General features: G+C 38.4%; 1 protein-coding gene across 1 annotated transcript in view; it reads right to left on the bottom strand.

Moving 5' to 3' along the window:
* The window catches only part of MSH2 (mutS homolog 2), a 96,720-nt gene that overhangs the window by 1,245 nt on the left and 72,277 nt on the right, over positions 1 to 23,198 (bottom strand). Inside the window, exons 9-15 of the mRNA XM_053586955.1 lie at positions 16,010 to 16,133; positions 13,077 to 13,227; positions 9,933 to 10,030; positions 6,450 to 6,695; positions 4,619 to 4,823; positions 3,062 to 3,309; positions 1,055 to 1,230 (exon numbers count right to left, since the gene is read on the bottom strand). Of these exons, the coding sequence (XP_053442930.1) occupies positions 1,055 to 1,230; positions 3,062 to 3,309; positions 4,619 to 4,823; positions 6,450 to 6,695; positions 9,933 to 10,030; positions 13,077 to 13,227; positions 16,010 to 16,133 (1,248 nt within the window). The remainder of the gene's footprint in view (positions 1 to 1,054; positions 1,231 to 3,061; positions 3,310 to 4,618; positions 4,824 to 6,449; positions 6,696 to 9,932; positions 10,031 to 13,076; positions 13,228 to 16,009; positions 16,134 to 23,198) is intronic.

Here is a 23,198-nt window from a genome sequence, read left to right as displayed (position 1 = left end):
AAATTATGATATATTTCCCCTTTTGTACAATAGGTACAACAGATAAAACTATAAAAAAATTCACTGGAAACCGCTAAAACCATGATGAGTAAAAAGATGTCACAATGTACAGTGAATTTTGCCAGAACAAGGCAGTGAATTAAAATTCTTTTATATTCATTAAAGAGAACTAGTAAGCCTTTAATTTTAACAAAAAGTAGGTTTTCTGTGTGAATGTCAAAATTTGACCTATTCAGAGAAAGCTGAATGTAAGATCCACTTCTCTTATGAGAACTGAAATAATCTGTCAACAAACAGCTTTCCTGAATAAACATCTGTCATATACCCCTCTTCTATATTACATTATTATCTCTCTACCTACATTCTAACCTATTGGAGGGCAAAAAATACAACTCATGTTTTTAAAATTTCTTTGTCATTATCTTACCTCAGTAAATATGTAATTTAACAGGACTCAATATATTCCTTACAAAGATGGATGTCTATAGCTTTTTCTTTTTGAGACAGAGTCTCATTGTGTTGCTCTGGGTAGAGTGCCATGGCGTCAATAGCTCACAGCAACCTCAAACTCTTGGGCTTAAGAAATTCTCTTGTCTCAGCCTCCCAAGTAGCTGGGACTACAGGCGCCTGCCACAACGCCAGGCTATTTTTGTTGTTGTTGTAGTTGTCATTGTTGTTTAGCTGGCCCAGGCTGGGCTCGAACCAGCCATGTTTGGTGCATGTGGCTGGCGCCATAACCACTGTGCTACGGGTGCAGAGCCTTCTATAGCTCTTTTTGATGACTAATTTTAAACCTGGATTAATGTTCTTTTACTCTTACTTTTTAAATCTGGTACTCAAAATGTTATCTTTTGATCATGCAGATGTATAGTACAGAAACCAAAATGAAACATGTATGTATGCTTAGCCATGGAAGGAAATATAAGTGAAAGCCAGTAAGAAATGATCAAAAAAGTAAACAGTAGAATTACAAAGGGGGGGGGGGGGACACTGATCCAAATGACTGATCCACACTATAGTAACAATAAATAACTGCAAAAACAAACTGACAAACCTCTCTTTCCAAATAGCACTTCTTTGATGCTGGTTCCATTTCATCATATCCTTGTGATCCTCCAATATTCTGAAACTCCTCAAGTTCCAGGGCTTTTTGTTTAGCACACTCTATTACATGTCTAGGGAAATTAGCAAGCTCTGCAACATGAATCCCAAAACTTTGATCACAGACACCTACAAGAAATTGGGGGGAGTATGAGGAGACTGGGTAAGAAGAGACAACAATTTACATAAATGGAACTTACACTTTTTACCTTGTCATTAAGAAACTAATTCTGGATTACTTCAAATACATCAGCCAAATGTTTCAGAGCAAGTAAGATAAAGGAATCTTAATTACGCCTCCAATGAAAAGTGATTATGACTTGGCACACAGTATTATAGTTTATCCTTGACAACGGCAGTAAGAAAAATTAACATAGCAGAGGAAAAGTTTGATAGATAATCCTCAAAGGCCTAGACAAATATCTTAATATGAAGGAGAATTAACCAACTATCTGAGGTTTTCTCATTTCATGAGGGAGAAACTAAAGTACTAAGAAAAAGACAGAAATGTGTAAAAGTGCCACTAATTAAGAGTGTCATTTAATTCAAAACATACTGATTTATTATTAGTGAATAGTCTATCCTCTGGATCTGCCTACAGTCCTTATCTAGGGACTGCAACTCAGGAAAATCATCTAAATACATTTCAGAATTTACAATACTTTTCTTAGAACAGTTACTACCATTCTCACGTAATCTCATTCTGATTCTGAACTACTCCAAGCAAATGACAATGGAATTCTTGCCCCTAGTCACTAGTAAAATGTATAGACTAGGTAGCTTATCTTCATCCCCATTTGCAGGAAGTAAAGTGAGTTGAGGAATTCTTTCTAAGATACAAGTGACGCTTGCAAAATTATTATAGAGATTCTGCTTTTGCTTCAACTACCTATCAACTGTAAATAATTGTTTTGGTCTAGTTATAAACCCCAAGTACTCTGGAGCTTGACTCTTTGCACAACTAAGAGAAGCAAACAAAAATGAAGTCGAAGCAAATGATTGATCCACACCTACAGGGAAGGATGAATTCTATTTTCAAACTTCATCTGGCCTTTAAAAAACTATCCTACACCCATTTCTATAGCACACAAAACACAATGATTTAAAAGCAAAACCAAATCTGCTCATTACCAGATTCACTAAAATTATCTGTAGTTTAAAACAATAATGAAAATAGAATAATCAGCTCAGCATTGGGACAAGTGCCTATAGTTCCAATGGTTCTGGAGGCCAAGGAAGGAGGATGGCTTGAACTGAGGAGAGTGAGGTTGCTGTGAGCGAGGCTGACGCCACAGCATTTTAGCCTGGGAAAGAGTGAGACTCTGCCTCAAAAAAACAAACAACAAATAATAACAAAAACTAGAAAAAAACAACAAAAAAATACCCCATAAAGTCTTATAGTATATTAATCTCATCAATTCAGTAATTTGGGTGCCAGACCTACAAATGACAAACTCTTCTGAAACGATGAAATACCAAAGGTAAGTCATTCTACATGCAATAACTAGCAACAATTTTAGGATTCTGGAACCCCCCAGCTTGGAGTGAACTCCTTTCTATAACACAACAAATACAATAAAATAATTATAATAATGATTTTATTAAACAGTAACAGGTAGAGCCTTTGAACTTCAAAGCATACTTATATAGTATCTAATTTGACAAGAAAATACACTGCCATGGGAGGTAGTAAAAAAACCCTGTATGGTGATGTTTAAGAGTACAAATTATTCTTCCTGTGACTGCTTCAGAATGAGTAGTCCTATATATGAGACACAGAAATATAGATAATGTACCATGTTTTTGCCTCCAGACTGTAAATTAAGAGGTGTGGTCTATAAAAAAAATCAATGATTCATGCTAACTTAGAAGAAATAAGGCAATTACGGATGATTTCAAGGGCAGCAAGTTTCTCATTGTCGTATTTTGAATTTACAGTACACCAACAACATATACTCACCTTTCTTTACCTGATAAAGCATAGTTAAGGTCTCTTCAGTGGTTAATGCTGTGACATGTAGATTATTAACGGTTGGTATCTGATTGGCCAAGGCAGTAAGTTCATGAAAATGGGTTGCAAACATGCAAAAAGCACCAATCTTTGTTGCAATGTAATCCGATATAGCCCATGCTAACCCAAATCCATCATAGGTAGAAGTTCCTCTTCCCAATTCATCTATGATTATTAATGAATCTTTGGTTGCAGACCTGAGCACATAATTACATAAAATTTCCCATTAAATGTGGAAGTGGAAATAACAACATCAAGACAATACATTGGGAAAAGACATTCCACAAACATAACATTATTTTAATATATAAATAAAGTATATAAAAACCACTAATGCCTCAACGGAAAGTTGGGCATGAACATACACAATGGATAGAAGGGAAGACAAATGGTGAATAAAAGTTACTAATTGCACTAGAAGTAATCAAAGAACTTCCAAATGAAGAAGCTATTGTTCATTTCCTCCCAATCAAATCAGCCAAGATTTTGAAAGAATAAAACCAAACAGGGGTGGCGCCTGTGGCTCAACGGAGTAGGGCGCCGGTCCCATATACCAGAGGTGGCAGGTTCAAACTCAGCCCCGGCCAAAAACAAAAACAAACAAAAAAACAAATCAAATGAAGATGGGACCAGGGAGTGATGACATGGCAATCACATATTCTGCTCGTGGTTATGTAAACTGTGTGCCCTATCAATACCAGATATTACCATTTCTTTTCTCACTTTTAACCAAATATAAAGAAGGAAACTTGTTTTTAATTAGAGAATTTGATAGCCTTTCATGGGCTCACCAGTTGTTTCTTTTTCTGTGAATTGCCAGCTGACATCTTTTGCTTATTCCTTTTTATAAGCTGTAAATATTAACCTGCTCCCTCATAACTATACAGAACACTTGTACTGTTTTTATACTTCCTTAAAATAATGGAAACTCTCAAAAGTTAAATCAAGACATAATGTACTAAGGACCTACTATATGCAAAGTGCTTTAGAAGATACCAAAGACACAGAAGGCATAGTCCTTGTCTTCAAGAAAGCTTCTAAAAAGTGAAATCAAACTAAATACTTCAGTAGCCTCTAAAGTAATTAATAAATTAGAGGTAAGTTAAAGAGTAGGAGTTTAGAGAAGCACCCACGATCTTAGACTCAAGTGACCAGAAAAATCATCAGAGAAATAGAATTCCTGTCATTAGGGACTTAAAGATTGGACAGAACATGGGTGGGTAAAGCGTGAGAAGGATCATTCTAGGTAGTGTGAACAATGCAAGCAAAAGCATGGACGTGAAAGAGATCCATAAGGTGTCTTACTACCAGACACCTTCAAGAGACAACTTAAAAATCAGAGTTTTTCACAACTATGATCAACTGCCCTTTTAAGATAATAATAAATACATAGGAAAATGATTAAGATAATTGTTCTCAAATGTCTTATAGATAAATTTGCAAATGCATTTCTCACAGGACAAGGATATACATTTCTAATTTCAGAAGACTGGGACATGTTCCTACCTGAGGATAGAAGCAGTTTCCAGCATTTCAGCCATGAATGTAGAGACTCCTTTCAACTGACTGTCACCAGCCCCTACCCGGGCCAAGATGCAGTCCACAATCGACACTTCTGCTGACTCGCACGGCACAAAACACCCAATTTGGGCCATGAGTACTATCACCCCAGTCTGGCGAATATATGTTGATTTACCTCCCATATTGGGGCCTACAAGACAAATTATATCAATAAGGAAGATTTTTAATTTCTTTCTGCTACTAATAAATGGACTGTTAGGCCTAACTGCACATTGATGATGTTTCACCTGGGTCACAATGATGTGGCACAGAAGTAGAACACAAGCTGCCCGAAAACGTGAAAAAATGACTGCCTTTAGAAGTGATTCCATTATTATTTCTTCAGACAAACTGACACTGGGCCTTTTATCAAGAGGAACAATGAAAAATACACTTTATCTTTAATATGACCATGGCCTAGAAAGACCACACACACATTTTCCATGGCTCACAGAGCTGTCTGCAGGATAATTCCAGAAGAGTAACAAACCTAATTGTTTAATTCAACAGCGTTACTCATTAGTAAGTGGGGTCACTAGTGAATCAATCAGTATGGTCAAATCCTTCAAATCACTAAAGCCCTAAGACACGACCCTTTTCTTGGGAAAATGTGCACTTTATTAGTTGGGGTTAGATTGTATCAATACCTTTGGGAAATACAATATAATCACTAACTTTCTAAAAACATACTTCTCCAAAGACTTCTACTTCCCTTTTTGTTTTCCAGAATCTGGTTAAGATCTCTCTAAATACCTCAGCTGATTCCTAGCATCCTAGGAGGCTGAGGTGGGTGGACTGCTTGAGCTCAGACGTTAGAGAACAGCTGATCCTTAAGAGAAAGACCCTGTCTCTATTAAAATAGAAAAACTAACTGGGCATAGTAATGCTCGCCTGTAGTCCCAGGTACTCAGGAGGTTGAGGCAAGAAGATTGCTTGAGGCCAAGAATTTGAGGTTGCTGTGAGCTATGACGATGCCATGACACTCTACCCAGGGTGATGGAATGAGACTGTCTCCAAAAGAAAAACAAAAACGAAAAACCCCTCTTAGGTGAGACATGCTACATTAGTCTACATGTAAGGCTACTTTCTTCAAATTTCACATGAATATTGTACCATGTTTTAAAATAATTGCTACCCCAAGCTGAGGTCCTCCAGTAGCCATTCTACCTGACTGTCAGTGACTGTACTATTAAAATGACTGGCTCAAAAGTAAGATTTGAAGTTGAAGGGATGTTCTTTTTTAAATGCTTTGAACTGGGGCCGGGTGCAGTCGTTCATGCCTGTAATCTTAGCACTCTCGGAGGCCAAGGCAGGTGGATTGTGTGAGCTCACAGGTTCAAGACTAGCGTGAGCAAGAGCGAGACCCTGTCTCTAAAAATAGCTGGGCATTGTAGTCCTAGCTACTTGGGAGGCTGAAGTAAGAGAATCGCTTGAGCCTGGAAGTTTGAGGTTGCTGTAAGGTATGATACCACAGCACTCTACCAAGGGCGACAAAGTGAGACTCTGTCTCAAAAAAAAAAAAAAAAAAAAAAGCTTTGAACTCAAGGAACAGAAGTTTTATGTGAATACAATATTCTCTCATAACGTTATATCCGACCTTCCAAATCTTCCTTCTAATCCAAATGTGAATATATGACTAACAAGTATGAATAACATGTTCTTATTTTAATATCAAGGACTGGGATTTTCTTGGTCAGTTTTCAATATATTTCTACTCCAACATAAAAAAAGGAAAATGTTATTATCTCCCTCCAAGTCCATAAACTAAGTTATTTACCAGTAATGATGTGGAACATCTGTTTATCTTTTTCAAAGTATATATCATTAGGAATAAATGCAACTTCATCTTGAACCTCAACACAAGGATGTCTGGATGCTTTCAATATAATTCTCCTTTGTCCTTTCTCCAAAATGACTGGTCGTACATATGGAACAGGTGCTCCATTTGATGCATGAGCAAAGCTGACAATAGCATCTAGCTGCGCTAACACATCATTGAGCGTTTGCATTGGTTCTACATAGCCTGCATAAAAATAAAAACAGAGAATGTACAGAGGAATACTCAATATTTCTATCTACAAATAGAAGCTATAAGAATAAATTAATCCCCCCATTTTGGAATTCAAAATTCACTTCCTAATTTATATATTTTTAAAAAGTAAACAAAAGTTAGCTGTAACAAAACTGGAAAGGAATATTTAAAACTAAACATAGGGTTAAAAATGTGTTGCTGGCGGCGCCTGTGGCTCAGTGAGTAGGGCACCGGCCCCATATGCCGAGGGTGGCGGGTTCAAACCTACCCCCGGCCAAACTGCAAAAAAAATAGCCGGGCATTGTGGTGGGCTCCTGTAGTCCCAGCTGCTCGGGAGGCTGAGGCAAGAGAATCGCATAAGCCCAAGAGTTAGAGGTTGCTGTGAGCCATGTGACTCCACGGCACTCTACCCAAGGGCGGTACAGTGAGACTCTGTCTCTATAAAAAAAAAAATGTGTTGCTATGTCCTCATTGTGAACAGATTTCAAAATTAGAGTGTAATGTAATGTCTTCCTTTACCAGGCGAAATATAAAACTATGCAATTGTTTATAAAGAAATGAGGTAGATAGCCGGGCGTTGTGGCGGGCGCCTGTAGTCCCAGCTACTTGGGAGGCTGAGGCAAGAGAATCACTTAGGCCCAGGAGTTGGAGGTTGCTGTGAGCTGTGTGAGGCCACGGCACTCTACCGAGGGCCATAAAGTGAGACTCTGTCTAACAAGGAGAAGCTTTCAATAATATATTGATGGGCGGCGCCTGTGGCTCAGTGAGTAGGGCGCCAGCCCCATATGCCGAGGGTGGCGGGTTCAAACCCAAACCCGGCCAAACTGCAACCAAAAAATAGCCGGGCATTGTGGCAGGCGCCTGTAGTCCCAGCTGCTCTGGAGGCTGAGGCAAGAGAATCGCGTAAGCCCAAGAGTTAAGAGGTTGCTGTGAGCCGTGTGACGCCACGGCACTCTACCCGAGGGCGGTACAGTGAGACTCTTGTCTCTACAAAAAAAAAAATAATAATAATATATTGATAAGGTAAAAGAAGCAGAGTGTAGTAATATCCAAGGCACATACTCAATTTTAAGGCACATCCTTTTCCCACATTTTAAGAATCAAATGAAGACAAAATGTGGTGCGTGTGAGTATACACACACACATACACGCTAGAACCTCCATAGTTGATCACCTCCCTACACGGACTATCTCACTTTAACCTAATTTTCGTCAGACTAGACATGCACCACATGTACCTATCAATACAGTAGGCCTAGTTCCTTATGTTGACCACCTCCATATATTGACTGGTTTGTTACAGTCCCTTGGGTGGTCAACTTAACTGAGGTACTACTGTATAGATAGGCCTCATTCCTTCCATAAACATAGACACACCAAAGAGTACTACTCAGCCATAAAATGAAATTATAAAAGCTATCCATGTAACAAAAACATTTGTACCACCTCCTCACGTGCAGAGGATTTCAGTATAAATTTAGATCTTTTAACCATCACATAAATATTGTTAAGATTTTACTGCAGGCCAGGTGCAGTAGCTCACACCTGTAATCCTAGAACTCCGGGAGGCTGACACAGATGAATTGCTTCAGCTCCGGAGTTCAAGAGCATCCTAAGCAAGAGTGAGACCCCATTTCTACTAAAAATTGAAAAATCTAGCCAGGCATTATGGCAGGAGCCTAGAGTCCCAGCTACTCGGGAGGCTAAGGCAAGAGGATTGCTGGAGCCTGAGTTTGAATTTCCTGTGAGCTATGATGCCACAGCATTCTACCCAGGGTGACAGGATGAGACTATGTTTCAAAAAAACAAAATCAAAAAAACAACAAAAAACAGATTTTACTACATGTGAGTATTAAAACCAAAAAGCTATTTTGTATGTTAAAAAGGCACTGCCTGACTCATGAATAACAAAACAGGTAAAGACTACTAGCAATAGTTACATTTTATAGATTCTAAATGTTAACAGGTTGGATGGGTTGGTCTTGTGGACTATCACACTCATATCAATTATGTCAAAAACTTCATAGAACATTCAAGGGAAGAATGTTTACTTTTAGAAAAACACAAAATAATGAGTTTAATCAAACTGCAAAAAAAAAAAAATTGACTCATTGATTCCCCTTTTCCCTATAAAAGTGAAAGAATATTTGTAAAACAAAAATTAACCTGCGAATGGTTGAGTATGCATGATTCTCTTCCTCTTTTAAAATTTATTCTTCTATCTAACAGTTTTTTTAAAGGAAAAGGAAACACATTACCCTAGCATGTACCAATAGAAACCTATAAGAATTAAGGCTAGGCATGGTGGCTCACACCTGTAATCCTAGCACTCTGGAAGGGTGAGGCAGGAGGATCACTTGAGCTCAGGAGTCTAAGACCAATCTGAGCAAGAACAAAACCCCATCTATACTAAAAATAGAATAATTATCTGGGTGTGGTGGGGTTGCCTAGTCTTAGCTGCGTGGGAGGCTGAGGCAAGAGGATTGCTTGAGCACAGGAGTTTGAGATTGCAAGGCTGCAATGAGCTATGACACCACTGCATACTAGCTAAAGCAACAGACTGAGATTCTGTTTTAAAAAAGTAAGAAGGAGAAGGGAGAATAAAGAAGAAGATAAAGAAAAAAAATAAAAAAAGGAAAGAAAGAAACGTGGATGAATTAGTGGAGCACAAGAGTTTAACATTTTGATAAGAGTAAGTTCACAGTAAGAAAGAAGACCAAAACATCTTTTTTTTTTTTTTTGAGACAGAGTCCCATAATGTCGCCCTCAGTAGAGTGCTGTACTGTCACAGCTCACAGCAACCTCAAACTCTTAGGCTTAAGCGATTCTCTTACCTCGGCCTCCCAAGTAGCTGGGACTACAGGTGCCTGCCACAAAGCCTGGCTATTTTTTGTTGCAGTTGTCGTTATTTAGCTGACTGAGGCCGGTTTTGAACCTGCCAACCTTGGTGGATATGCTTTTCTGCAGATTTTTGTTCTTTAGGGTATTCCCATTCCTTGGCCTGCACTATCTTATTATTATATGTACAGGAGTAATTTCCAATTACATTTCCTATTATAATACAGCATGCCTTATTTTACAGGGAATCTAACATACTGAAGTACAGTATGTAATGGCTTAAGAAGAAAAAACAACACATAAACATTCTTCAAATATCCTGATGATTTTTCTATTACCAAAACCAGGTCACATTCAGAACATTAAACATGTAGGTTCCATTAAATTTACCTGAAGAAATATTGACAATTTCTTTAACGATGGCATCCTGGGCTTCTTCATACTCAGTTTTATTTTTGGTATATTCTTCATTGAGAGAAGTCAATTTACTGCAAATCAAGATAATGGAATTGTTAAAAATATTAAAACATCTACTAGAAGTAATGTGTACTACATAAACATATCCAGAGTATCTATCCTATGAAGCATCAAAATAATAAAATGGAAACATTAAGTGGAAAATGGGCAACTCATCAGGGGTAAATGTGCCTGCAATTCAGTCTATTAATGTTCTTTAATGCTGTTTGGAATAAACACATTAGCACAATTCTTGCTATAACTATTATTCCCTTGAGTAAAATTCTGATATGTGCCCTTTTATAAAATATTTGATTGGAATACTAATTTAGAATAGAGGCCACCGCCTCTTTTAAAACACACACACAGATGCTATTTCTCATTACTATAGCTTAACTAGTTTTCAAAATGAGGAAAATGTTTTAAAAACTAAATCTTACTGAACAACTTGATGAGAAAATGAATTACAAGTTGAAATATAAAAATATTGAAGGCAGGGCGGTGCCTGTGGCTCAGTGAGCAGGGCGCCGGCCCCATATACCGAGGGTGGCGGGTTCAAACCCAGCCCTGGCCAAACTGCAACAAAAAAAATAGCCAGGCATTGTGGCGGGCGCCTGTAGTCCCAGCTACTCGGGAGGCTGAGGCAAGAGAATTGCCTAAGCCCAGGAGTTGGAGGTTGCTGTGAGCTGTGTGACGCCATGGCACTCTACCGAGGGCAATAAAGTAAAACTCTGTCTCTACAAAAAAAAAAAAATGTATATTGAAGGCAGGCTCAGCACTTGTAGCTCAGCGGCTAGGGCACCAGCCACATACACTGGGACTGGTGGGTTCAAACCTGGCCTGGGGCTGCCAAACAACGACAACTACAACAAAAAAATAGCCAGGCGTTGTGGCAGGCACCTGTAGTCCCAGCTACTCAGGAGGCTAAGGCAAGAGAATCACTTGAGCCCAAGAGTTTGAGGTTGCTGTGAGCTGTGATGCCACAGCACTGTACTGGGGGTGACAAAGTGAGATTCTGTCCCCCCCCCCCAAAAAAAAAAAATTGAAGGCAGATAAAAATAAAATGAGGAGGCTCAGCGCCCATGGCTCAAGTTGCTAAGGTGCCAGCCACATACACCTGACCTGGCAGGTTCAAATCCAGCCCAGGTCCGCCAAACAACAATGACGGCTGCAACCAAAAAAAATGCCAGGCGTTGTGGCAGGCGCCTGTAGTCCCAGCTACTTGGGAGGCGGAGGCAGGAGAACCACTTGAGCCCAGGAGTTGGAGGTTGCTGTGAGCTGTGATGCCACAGCACTCTAACCAGAGTGACAGCTTGAGGCTCTGTCTCATAAATAAATAAATAAAATGAGGAAAAAATATTCCTTGGCATCAAAGAAGGAAATGAAATTAAGAATAAAAAGATGGGACATAGAGGAGAAAGGAAAGAAGGAGAACTAATTCTTAGACGTGGGAGGAAATCAGTTCACCAAGGCAACTGTGAACCCCAAACCAGTCAATGGCACAGTAGACATGCATAGCTCAAGAACAGTAACACAGGCAAGGAGCAACACAAAAGTCTACATAAAATAGGAAGTGGGAAGAATTAAAGAAAAACAAGAGGCAAAGATTTGTGAGATCAGTCCGTGTGAGAAAGGACAAGAGCTGTAAGACACCAAAGCAAAGGTGGAGGTCACAACCTATGAATGAATTTTTCACTTTTGAAACTATGTGGCCATTTAGTCTAATCTCTTTTATATATACCCATGAGGTGTTTTTTGCTTTGTTTTGTTTTGTTTTTGAAACAGCCTCTCACTCAGTCACCCTAGGGCATTGTCATAACTCACAGCAACCTCAAACTCTTGGGCTCAAAACCAACCTCTTGCCTCAGCCTCCAAAGTGCTGGGACTATAGGGGCCCATCACAGTGCCCAGCTAGTTTTTCTTTTTTTAGTAGAGATGGGATTTCACTCTTGCTCAGGTTGGTCTAGAATTCCTGAGCTCAGAGGATTCACCAGCCTCTGCCTCCCAGAGATTACAGGCATGAGACCCGGCACCTGGCCTCCGTGGGCATTTTGAAGATGATTACAACACCCCAAAGTTGTCTTATCTAAGCTTAAATACCTACATTTCTTGAACTAGTGTGCTGAAAAAACAACACAACTATATTTGGCAACAGAACATCTAGATCTGAGTATCCATTGCTACTAGCTGTTAAAGCCAGGAGGACTGACGCCTCGGCTTCTGTCTGTAAAATGAGAGGGATACACCTGCCCTGTTGACTTCAGAAAGTTGTTACGAGTAACAAACTAAAACAGATTATTTTCTTTATTGGGGTGGCTAAGTACATAGAATAATGTCTGAATATAACAGACATGCAAAATACTTGTTAAATACATGGAATAAAGAGGATCATATATGTGTGTATATATATATATATATATATATATGTAAGCTGCCTATAAAATACTGGGAATATTTAGGATGAGTGGGAGTAAGGAAGGCCACAGGTTTTAGAACAAAACAGAAGGAGAAAGAATAAATGCCTTCTCATAAGCTACAGAAAATTTCTTAATAATCTTTCTTTGCCTATTAAATAACTTCTTTCAGAAACTTCCTGAAAAGGCAGAAAATACTGATATGATTTTTTTCAACATGAAATATTATGACTTTTAAAAGCTATAATCTAGTGGAAGTCCTCATTGAGACTGGTAAAATAATTTTTTGGCTTGACCAATGACAGATTTCTTAAAAAAAACTAAAGCAGAGACATGAAGTGAAACTAGCTATTCTAGATACGGAAACATGATGTAAGTAACATAGTTTATTTTGTATTGATGATATAATGGTGAGACAAAAGGGGAAGAGCCGTCTTTGAAACAGACCCAAAGGACCACTTCAGTCAATGTGGAAAAATGGATTATTTACCAAATGATGCTGAGACACCTGAATAGCTACTTGGAAGAAAAGAAAGCTTGTATTTTACCTGATGCCTATATTAATGAATAATGAATAAGGTAAAACTCCCTTATCACACAACATTCACATTACATCAGAAAATCCACGGAACCACTAAAGGCTTAAAAACACGGACTTGCAAACCTGTTGGTAAATTTAACACCGTTCTTCTGGATGTCTACCGTACTAAAGTTTTTATTGTTACGAAGGACTTTTTCTTCCTTACAGGTCACACGAAAGTAATATCCAAACTGCGCACTGGAATCCAGTTTAATCTGTTTGCCAGGTTCCAAGCCTTCATAACCAGAAAGAAAAGAAAAAGCATGTCATAAATACCTATAGACATTTTTCACTGTAACTCTTTAATAAATCTAGATATTGGAAAAAATACTTTTATTACATGACGTCATACTAGAAATTATTAGTATTACCTAACTGGAAAAGACTGAAACACTACTTCACTTGAAAACTACATGAATTAAGGATATCTATAAAATCCTTAAACTCCCTTATGAATGTCTGCTTCTGACATAGAAGCTGCTTTCCGGGTAAGCCCATCCAAAGCTACAGAGCCACAGCACTGGGCAATACACTGTCCTAGATGTTGTGCATAGATGAGAATGGCACAGCCTGATCCCCGAGAAGTTATGCATAAGGATTTTTTCTTTAATCAAAGCACTTCTTTGGAACTGATAATACAGAGCATAATTAAAGTGAACAAATACAATTTCCAAACAAAAACTTGAGACTCTGAAAATGAAAGTCTAAGAAAATTAGTACATATATTTTCTGTTAAGTTTAGGACACTTTGCAAAGCAAACAATGTGACTGATCCTCTAGACTTTTACACAACTAAGAATTTAATTTCTTAAGACTGAGTCTCATTCTGTTGCCCCAGGCTAGAGTGCCGTGGCCTCTGCTAGCTCACAGCAACCTCAAAATCTTGGGTTCAATTCGACCCTCCTACCTCAGCCTCCCAAGTAGCTAGAAGTACAGGGGTTCACCACAATGCCCAGCTAGTTTTTTTATATTTTTAGTAGAGATGGATGGGGTCTCACTCTTGCTCAGGCTGGTCTTAAACTCCTGAGCTCAAGCAATTCACTCACCTCAGCTTCCCAGATTGCTAGGATTACAGGCATGAGTTGCCACGCCCAGCCACAACCAATGTTTTTGAATTTTTATTTTATTCCTCTCGTCATAATTTCATTCATCCATGTGATCTTCAGACCACAAACCAGAAGAGATAATTAAAAATAATAAAATGTTATTGTTATGAAAATAAAATACAGATCTCAATGACCAGTGAGGAAAGGGACCGTTGAGACCCATGCAGAAATAAAATCTGTCCAATGAACAACAGAATTTCTTAAAACATTCAAAGGGAAAGGGGAGTTCTACAATGAAAGACTGCAATCAATTGATGATCAATCAAACGAAAGTTCCTTCCTTCCCTCCTTCCCTTCCCCCTTTCTTCCTGAGACAGGGTTTTGCCATGTTGCCCAGCCTGGTCTTGAATTCCAGCTTCAAGTGATGCTCTTGCCTTTGCCTCCCAAAGTGCTGGGATTATACATCTGGCCAAATGACCATTTTCACAAGGTACATGTTGCAGTTTTAGTGTATTGTTAACATTAGCAACCTTGTTAATAAACATGAAAGACAATGGTATTCACAGAATAAATACTATATGTAACACTTGCATATTTAGGTTACCATGAAAATCATAAATCTAAAATCAGCCTCATATCCTTAAAGTGTAAAGAAACTTAGAAATCAAGCACAGAATCCAACCTATTAATTTTATAAAACATGCTGAAAACTAGAAACTTGTAAAAAGCGTCACAAAGTTGCCTCTTACAATGTTTCTTTCTCAATTTGAGTACTGTTTCTGTTGCTTATAAAAAAGTTTGTTCTTATAAAGTTTGTTCTTTTATAAAACAAACTTATTTAATCCTAAAATGGAATTAATTTAAACTGTAAACACAAATGTTTGTCATTAATTTTCTCATTAGCATTCAATGACATAGACCAATAATAGGCATTATTTAATGTACAGTACTCTTAATAGAATTATTTCTTCATAAAACAAGTATCAGTAGAAAAATTTCTACCCAAATTAACATACGGTGAAACATAAAAACCTGTCAGTACTTTTATTTATTTATTTTTTGAGACAGAGTATGTTGCCCTCAGTGGAGTGCCATGGCGTCACAACTCACAGTAACCTCAAACTCTTAGGCTTAAGCAATTCTCTTGCCTCAGCCTCCCAAGTAGCTGGGACTATAGGTGCCCACAGAAATGCTTGGCTATTTTTTGTTGTTGTTGTAGTTGTCATTGTTGTTTGGCAGGCCTGGGCTGGATTCGAACCCACCAGCCCTGGTGTATGTGACCGGTGCCCTAGCTGCTGAGCTACAGGCGCCAAGCCAGAAATTTTGAATTATTAAGAAAATATACAGTAACTTTTAACTCCAAATACTTAAACATTCAGTATGCTGAGCTATGAAATGAGTGAGGTGGACTTCAATAGCTTTAAGGCAAAAGTTCTTAATCTGAGATCTAGTCCATATTTGGATTCTCTAGGGAAACTATCTGCATTTTTTTTTGTATATTTAGCTATGGGGATACTTCTGGGAAGAGGATCCATGACTTTAATCAGATTATCTAAAAGGTTAAGTATTACTGTTCCAAGAGATTTTCTAGTTGTAACATTCTAGAATTATTTTATTCATTTGACAAACATATTAAAAAAAAAAAGTTAAAAATCTAGAATTAAAAAATGAACCCTTAGGGAATTAATAATCTAGTAAAGAAGACAAATTATAAAATGTTGATATTAAGGAAATGGTTAGAAACTCCAAAACCAAATCAATGAACTTTTCCTAGGAGAATCAGACTTACAATGGAGGTGACATTTAAAATAGATCTTATTTAAAAGACATCATGCAAGGGCCTGTTGGGGAATTTCTGTTTTGCAAGAACATCAAGTCATCTTCTGGATGGATAATTAGTAAAATTCTGGCACCAGTGTCGATACTGTATAGACAGAAGAATTATTCTAATCTCTAATGACCCATTCTTACCAAGATCTCTGGCAGCACTTATTAATGTTGACTGCATCTTCTTTTCCAAGTCATTCATTATTTCTCTTAATTCACTCAGATTAGGATCAAATGAAGGTTTCACAAGGAATTCATGGTTTTCTACCTATAATCAGAACAAAGAGTAGCTAAATTGTATAAATGACATAAAAAGATATAAATCATAAAAACAAATATTTTCTTCTAACATTTTATCACTAATGTTTTAAGTTAAATGATTTGCTATCAGTAAGTTACTCAGTCACAACTATTAAGTTTCTATTTATTAAGAGATATACCGTTCTGAATGTTAGGAGCTGAGAGCTCCAGATGTAAAAATTATAAAATAAAGTTATTCATATGTAACAGATTCAGGGCTAATGATGCATACGGCCCTAATAGTATTATAGATTTTTATATTTTTTCCTAAACAATATTTGAAACATTTTCCCTAAACATCTCTGAGGAAGAGTCAATGTTCAAAACCTATAATAGGGAGGCGCCTGTGGCTCAAAGGAGTAGGGCGCCGGCCCCATATACCGGAAGTGGCGGGTTCAAACCCGGCCCCGGCCAGAAACTGCAAAAAAAAAAAAAACCACAAACAAACAAACAAACAAAATCTATAATAGAATGTGTGGTTATGCCCAAACCAAGGATCCATCTGAGGAATCTAAGTTAGCTCTAAAAACCAAAACAAACACTTCATCAAAATCTCATAACTTTTTTTTGAGACAGAGTCTCACTTTGTCACCCTTGGCATCATAGCTCACAGCAACCTCAAAGTCCTGGGATTCTCTTGTCTTAGCCTCCCAAGTAGTTGGGACTAGAGGCGCCTGCCATAACGTCTGGCTATTTTTAGAGACGAGGTCTTGCTTTGGCTCAGGTTGGTCTTGAACCTGTGAGCTCAGATGATTTCCACCTGCCTCAGTCTCCCAAGTGCTGGGATCACAGGCATGACCCACCGCACCCAGCTAAAATCTCACAACTTTAAAAACATACCTTTTATGTTCCCCGTTTCAGTAACGTCTTACCAGTAATAAACAGCAAGAAACTATAATGAAAAACATCTCACTGGGTGGTGCCTAGGGCTCAGTGAATAGGGTGCTGGCCGCAGGGTTTGAACCCAGCCCTGGCCAAACTGCAACAAAAAATAGCTGGGCATTGTGGCAGGCACCTGTAGTTCCAGCTACTTGGGAGGCTGAGGCAAGAGAATCGCCTAAGCCCAAGAGCTTGGAGGTTGCTATGAGCTGTAACGCTATTGCACTCTACCAAGGGCAAAAGTAAGACTTAAAAAAAAAAGAAAGAAAGAAAAGAGAAAAGAAAAACAGGCCTCATAGTCAGAAACAAAATCTTGATTATACAATAGGGCCTTTGTAAAGATAACTGCCTAATGGATATCAAAGAATTGATAAAAAAAGCTCAGTGCCTATAGCTCAGTGGTTAGGGCACAAGCCACATACACTGGAGCTGGTGGATTCGAATTGCTTAAGCCCAAGAGTTTGAGGTTGCTGAGAGCTGTGACGCTACAGCATTCAACCCAGGGCAACATAGTGAGACTCTTGTCTCAAAAAAAAAAAAAAAAAGACTTAAAGGAAGAGGCATAAATATATTAAGAGCTATTCATTCCTAGTGACTATTCAATAGAAATCCTTTTTGAAAGAAAACAATTAAAGTTAAACAAAAATAAAATAATTAAAACTAAAAAGAGCATTATTTAAAAGTAAAATCTATCCTTATAAGGCATTAAAAACTACTAAATAGGCAAATAATATATTTGTATATTATATACTCTTAATACAATAACAGTCAGTTTTCTAAAACTGGATGACAAAAAAAATTTAACAAATGAGGTTGAGATAAATTGCTCCTAGGGAGGCCAAGGCAGAAAGCTTGCTTGAGGCCAGGAGTTCAAGACCAGTCTGACCAACATAGTATGACCCTGTCTCAACAGGAAAAAATAATTACTCCTGATTACTTAGAGCACACTTTCACACACCAAAAAGGGGCCTAGAGAAGGAATAGTAATTAAAATCAAATTATAGAAAGCTAGGAAAAAAGAGAATAAAATATTTATCAAATAACTTCCTCAATATAAAACAAACTAGGAGCATTTCTATGTTAAAATTTAAATTTTTATATAAATGTGACTTTTAAAAGATGAAAGATTTGTAAAAATAGCTTCACAAAACATAATCATTTTCTTTTTATAAAGGCACTCATTTGCTGGCATAAGAAAAACATCAAGGTAGGGGCGGCGCCTGTGGCTCAGTCAGTAAGGCGCCGGCCCCATATACCGAGGGTGGCGGGTTCAAACCCGGCCCCGGCCAAACTGCAACCAAAAAAATAGCTGGGCGTTGTGGTGGGCACCTGTAGTCCCAGCTACTTGGGAGGCTGAGGCAAGAGAATCGCTTAAGCCCAGGAGTTGGAGGTTGCTGTGAGCTGTGTGAGGCCACGGCACTCTACCAATGGCCATAAAGTGAAACTCTGTCTCTACAAAAAAAAAAAAAAAAAAGAAAAACATCAAGGCTATTAAATAGGCAAGCATTAAGCACCTACAACTAGCAGATGAGAAAATAAGTAGTAAACTAATTCATAGAAAAATGCTGTAATATTGCACCGGGACCCGAGATCGGCACCCTCCGGGACCTCCGGAAGAGCTGCTCCAGGACCGGCGATGGGCAGCCTCCAGGACACGGGTAAAAGCCGCGCGGCAACCCGCGATCCGCACCCTCCCAGACCCCGGTAAGAGCCGCGCCGGGACCCTCCCGGACCTCAGTAAGAGCTGCGCCAGGACCTGCTCCCCCACCCACTGGGCCTTCCCACACCCTGACCTGGAACTCCGAAAGCTGCGCAACCCCGTGTCCTCCCTCCTGTACCCTCCCTGCCTCCACACCACCCACTCGTCTGGCCAGGGACTCTGGTAGCTGCATGCCCTCCGGAGTCCTTCTCCTGGCCAGAGACTGCTGGAGCCTTGGGCCCTCTGTGCCAAAGTCACTGGGCACCAGGCACCCCCAGAACCGTGTGCACCACCTACAGCCCTGTCCTGGATGGGGGGGTGTCACATTCCGGAGCTGCTCCCACACCAGAACTCCCTGGCTGGGGCAGCCCCAGAAGAGATACACAGGGTCACTCCCTACAAAGATCCAGCAACAATAGAGTGATCTAATCTCAGAGAGACACCACCCCAACTCTGAGGATGGCCAGAGGCAAAGGTGAAAAACAATCATGAGGCGAAATCAAAGGAAAAACTCTGGCAATATTAATAATCAGAGTATATCAACTCCCCCAAGGAACAATGGGGCAGACACAGCACAAGATCCCATGCACAAATAGCTGAGATGTCAGAAATCAAATTCAGAATCTGGATAGCAAATAAAATAGAATTAGAATTCCAAGCAGTAACCCAAAAGATGTCTCAAAAATTCAATGAATTCAAAGACCAAATGACCAAAGATTTTGACACATTGAGACAAGAAGTTGCAGCCCTCAAAGATCTGAGAAACACAGTAGAATCCCTCAGTAACAGAATGGAGCAAGCAAAAGAAAGGATTTCTGGCACTGAAGACAAAGCTTTCCAATGCTCCCAAACTCTCAGAGAGGAAGAGAAATGGAGGGCAAAAACAGATCACTCTCTCAGAGAGCTCTGGGATAATTCAAAGAAAACCAATATTCATCTTATAGGGATCCCCAAAAGTGATGAAGTGGCTTCACAAGGCACAGAGTCTCTTCTCCATGAGATTATGAAGGAGAACTTTCCACACATGCTAAGAGATTCTGAATTTCAGATAGCAGACAGTTTCAGAACTCCAGCACGACTTAACCCAAATAAGATATCCCCCAAACACATCATAATCAATTTCACTACAGTTAATATGAAGGAGAAAATTCTGAAAGCAGCCAGACGAAAGAAAACCATCACTTACAAGGGGAAGAATATTAGAATAACGGCAGATCTCTCTGCCAAAACCTTTCAAGCTAGAAGAGGATAGTTATGGACTTTTAATCTCCTAAAACAAAATAACTTTCAACCCAGGATCCTGTACCCAACTAAACTGAGTTTGATTTATGACGGAGAAATTAAATACTTTAATGACATTTACATATTGAAGAAATTTGCCACAACTAAACCAGCTCTCCAGGATATTCTCAGACCTATCCTCCACAAAGACCAGCATAATACTTCACCACAAAAGTAAACCCACCCAGAAAATTTTGATCAAATTCCAACTTCCACAGTTGCAAAAGGATTAAAAATGTTCACCAGACTCTTGAAAGGCTTATCAATATTCTCAATTAATGTGAATGGTTTAAACTGTCCTGTAAAGAGGCACAGGTTGGCTGACTGGATACAAAAACTCAAGCCAGATATCTGTTGCATACAAGAATCGCATCTTACATTAAAAGACAGATACAGACTCAAGGTGAAGGGTTGGTCATCTATACTCCAGGCAAATGGAAAGCAGAAAAAAGCAGGTGTTGCAATCCTATTCGCAGATGCAATAGGTATTAACCAACCAAAATAAGGAAGGATAAAAATGGACACTTCATATTTCTTAAAGGTAATACTCAATATGATGAGATTTCAATTATTAATATTTATGCACCCAACCAGAACGCACCTCAATTTATAAGAGAAACTTTAACAGACATGAGAACTCTATTTCCTCCAGTTCCATAGTAGATGGAGATTTTAACACCCCTTTAGCAGTGCTGGATAGATCCTCCAAAAAGAAGCTAAGCAAAGAAATCTTAGATCTAAACTTAATCATTCAACATCTGGACTTAACAGACATGTACAGAACATTTCATCCCAACAAAACTGAATATACATTCTTCTCATCAGCCCACGGAACATACTCCAAAATAGACCACATCCTAGGCCACAAATCTAACCTCAGCAAATTTAAAAAAAAAAATAGAAATTATTCCTTGCATCTTCTCAGACCATCATGAAATAAACGTTGAACTCAATAACAACAGGAATCTGCATACCCATACAAGAACATGGAAGCTAAATAACCTTATGCTGAAGGATAGAAGGGTTATAGACGAGATTAAGAAGGAAATCACCAAATTTTTGGAACAAAACAACAAAGAAGACATGAATTATCAGAACCTCTGGGATACTGCAAAGGCAGTCCTAAGAGGGAAATTTATAGCACTGTAAGCCTTCCTCAAGAAAATGGAAAGAGAGGAAGTTAATAACTTAATGGGACATCTCAAGCAACTGGAGAAAGAAGAACATTCCAACCCCAAACCCAGAAGAAAAGAAATAACCAAAATCAGAGCAGAATTAAATGAAATTGAAAACAAAAGAATTATACAACAGATCAATAAATCCCAAAGTTGGTTTTTTGAAAAGATCAATAAAATAGATAAACCTTTGGCCAACCTAACCAGGAAAAAAAGAGTAAAATCTCTAATTTCATCAATCAGAAATGGTAAAGATGAAATAACAGACCCCTCAGAAATTCAAAAAATCCTTAACGAATATTACAAGAAACTTTACTCTCAGAAATATGAAAATCTGAAAGAAATCGACCAATATTTGGAAGTATGCCACCTACCAAGACTTAGCCAGAATGAAGTGGAAATGTTGAACAGGTCTATATCAAGTTCTGAAATAGCATCAACTATACAAAATCTCCCTAAAAAGAAAAGCCCAGGACCAGATGGCTTTACGTCAGAATTCTACCAAACCTTTAAAGAAGAACTAGTACCTATATTACTAAACTTCTTCCAAAATATAGAAAAAGAAGGAATACTACCCAACACATTCTATGAAGCAAACATCACCTTGATCCCTAAACCAGGGAAAGACCCAACAAGAAAAGAAAATTATAGACCAATATCACTAATGAATATTGATGCAAAAATACTCAATAAGATCCTAACAAACAGAATCCAACAACAAACCAAAAAAATTATACACCATGACCAAGTGGGATTTATCCCAGGCTCTCAAGGCTGGTTCAATATATGTAAATCTATAAATGTAATTCAGCACATAAACAAATTAAAAAATAAAGACCATGTGATTCTCTCAATTGATGCAGAAAAACCTTTTGACAATATCCAGCATCCCTTCATGATCAGAACACTTAAGAAAACTGGTATAGAAGGGACATTTCTTAAACTAATAGAGGCCATTTACAGCAAACCCACAGCCAATATCATATTGAATGGAGTTAAACTGAAATCATTTCTACTTAGATCAAGAACCAGGCAAGGTTGCCCACTGTCTCCATTGCTCTTTAACATTGTAATGGAAGTTCTAGCCGTTGCAATTAGGGAAGAAAAGGCAATCAAGGGTATCCACATAGGGTCAGAAGAGATCCAACTTTCACTCTTTGCAGATGACATGATCGTATGTCTGGAAAACACCAGGGATTCTACTACAAAACTTTTAGAAGTGATCAAGGAAAATAGCAATGTCTCAGGCTACAAAATTAACACCCATAAATCTGTAGCCTAATTTATATATACCAACAATAGCCAAGCTGAAAAAACAGTCAAGGACTCTGTTCCTTTCACAGTAGTGCCAAAGAAGAGGAAATATTTGGGAGTATACCTAACAAAGGACGTGAAAGATCTCTATAAAGAGAACTATGAAACTCTAAGAAAAGAAATAGCTGAAGATGTTAACAAATGGAAAAACATACCATGCTCATGGCTGGGAAGAATCAACATTGTTAAAATGTCTATACTACCCAAAGCAACATATAATTTTAATGCATTTCCTATTAAAGCTCCATTATCATATTTTAAAGATCTTGAAAAAATAATACTTCGTTTTATATGGAATCAGAAAAAACCTCGGATAGCCAAAACATTGCTCAGCAATAAAAACACAGCAGGAGGAATCAGGCTATAGTACTGAGACTGTACTATAAATCGATAGTGATCAAAACAGCATGGTACTGGCACAAAAACAGAGAAGTAGATGTCTGGAATAGAATAGAGAACCATGAGATGAATCCAGCTACTTACCATTATTTGATCTTTGACAAGCCAATTTAAACCATCCAGTGGGGAAAAGATTCCCTATTTAACAAATGATGCTAGGTGAACTGGCTGGCAACCTGTAGAAGATTGAAACTGGACCCAGACCTTTCACCATTAACTAAGATAGACTCTCACTGGATAAAAGATTTAAACTTAAGACATGAAACTAAAAATACTTGAAGAAAGT

This window comes from Nycticebus coucang, chromosome 4 (genome assembly GCF_027406575.1).
Source record: "Nycticebus coucang isolate mNycCou1 chromosome 4, mNycCou1.pri, whole genome shotgun sequence".
NCBI classification, from domain to species: domain Eukaryota; kingdom Metazoa; phylum Chordata; class Mammalia; order Primates; family Lorisidae; genus Nycticebus; species Nycticebus coucang.
Note: the sequence above shows the minus strand (reverse complement) of the source record. Positions and strands in the feature narration are given on the sequence as shown.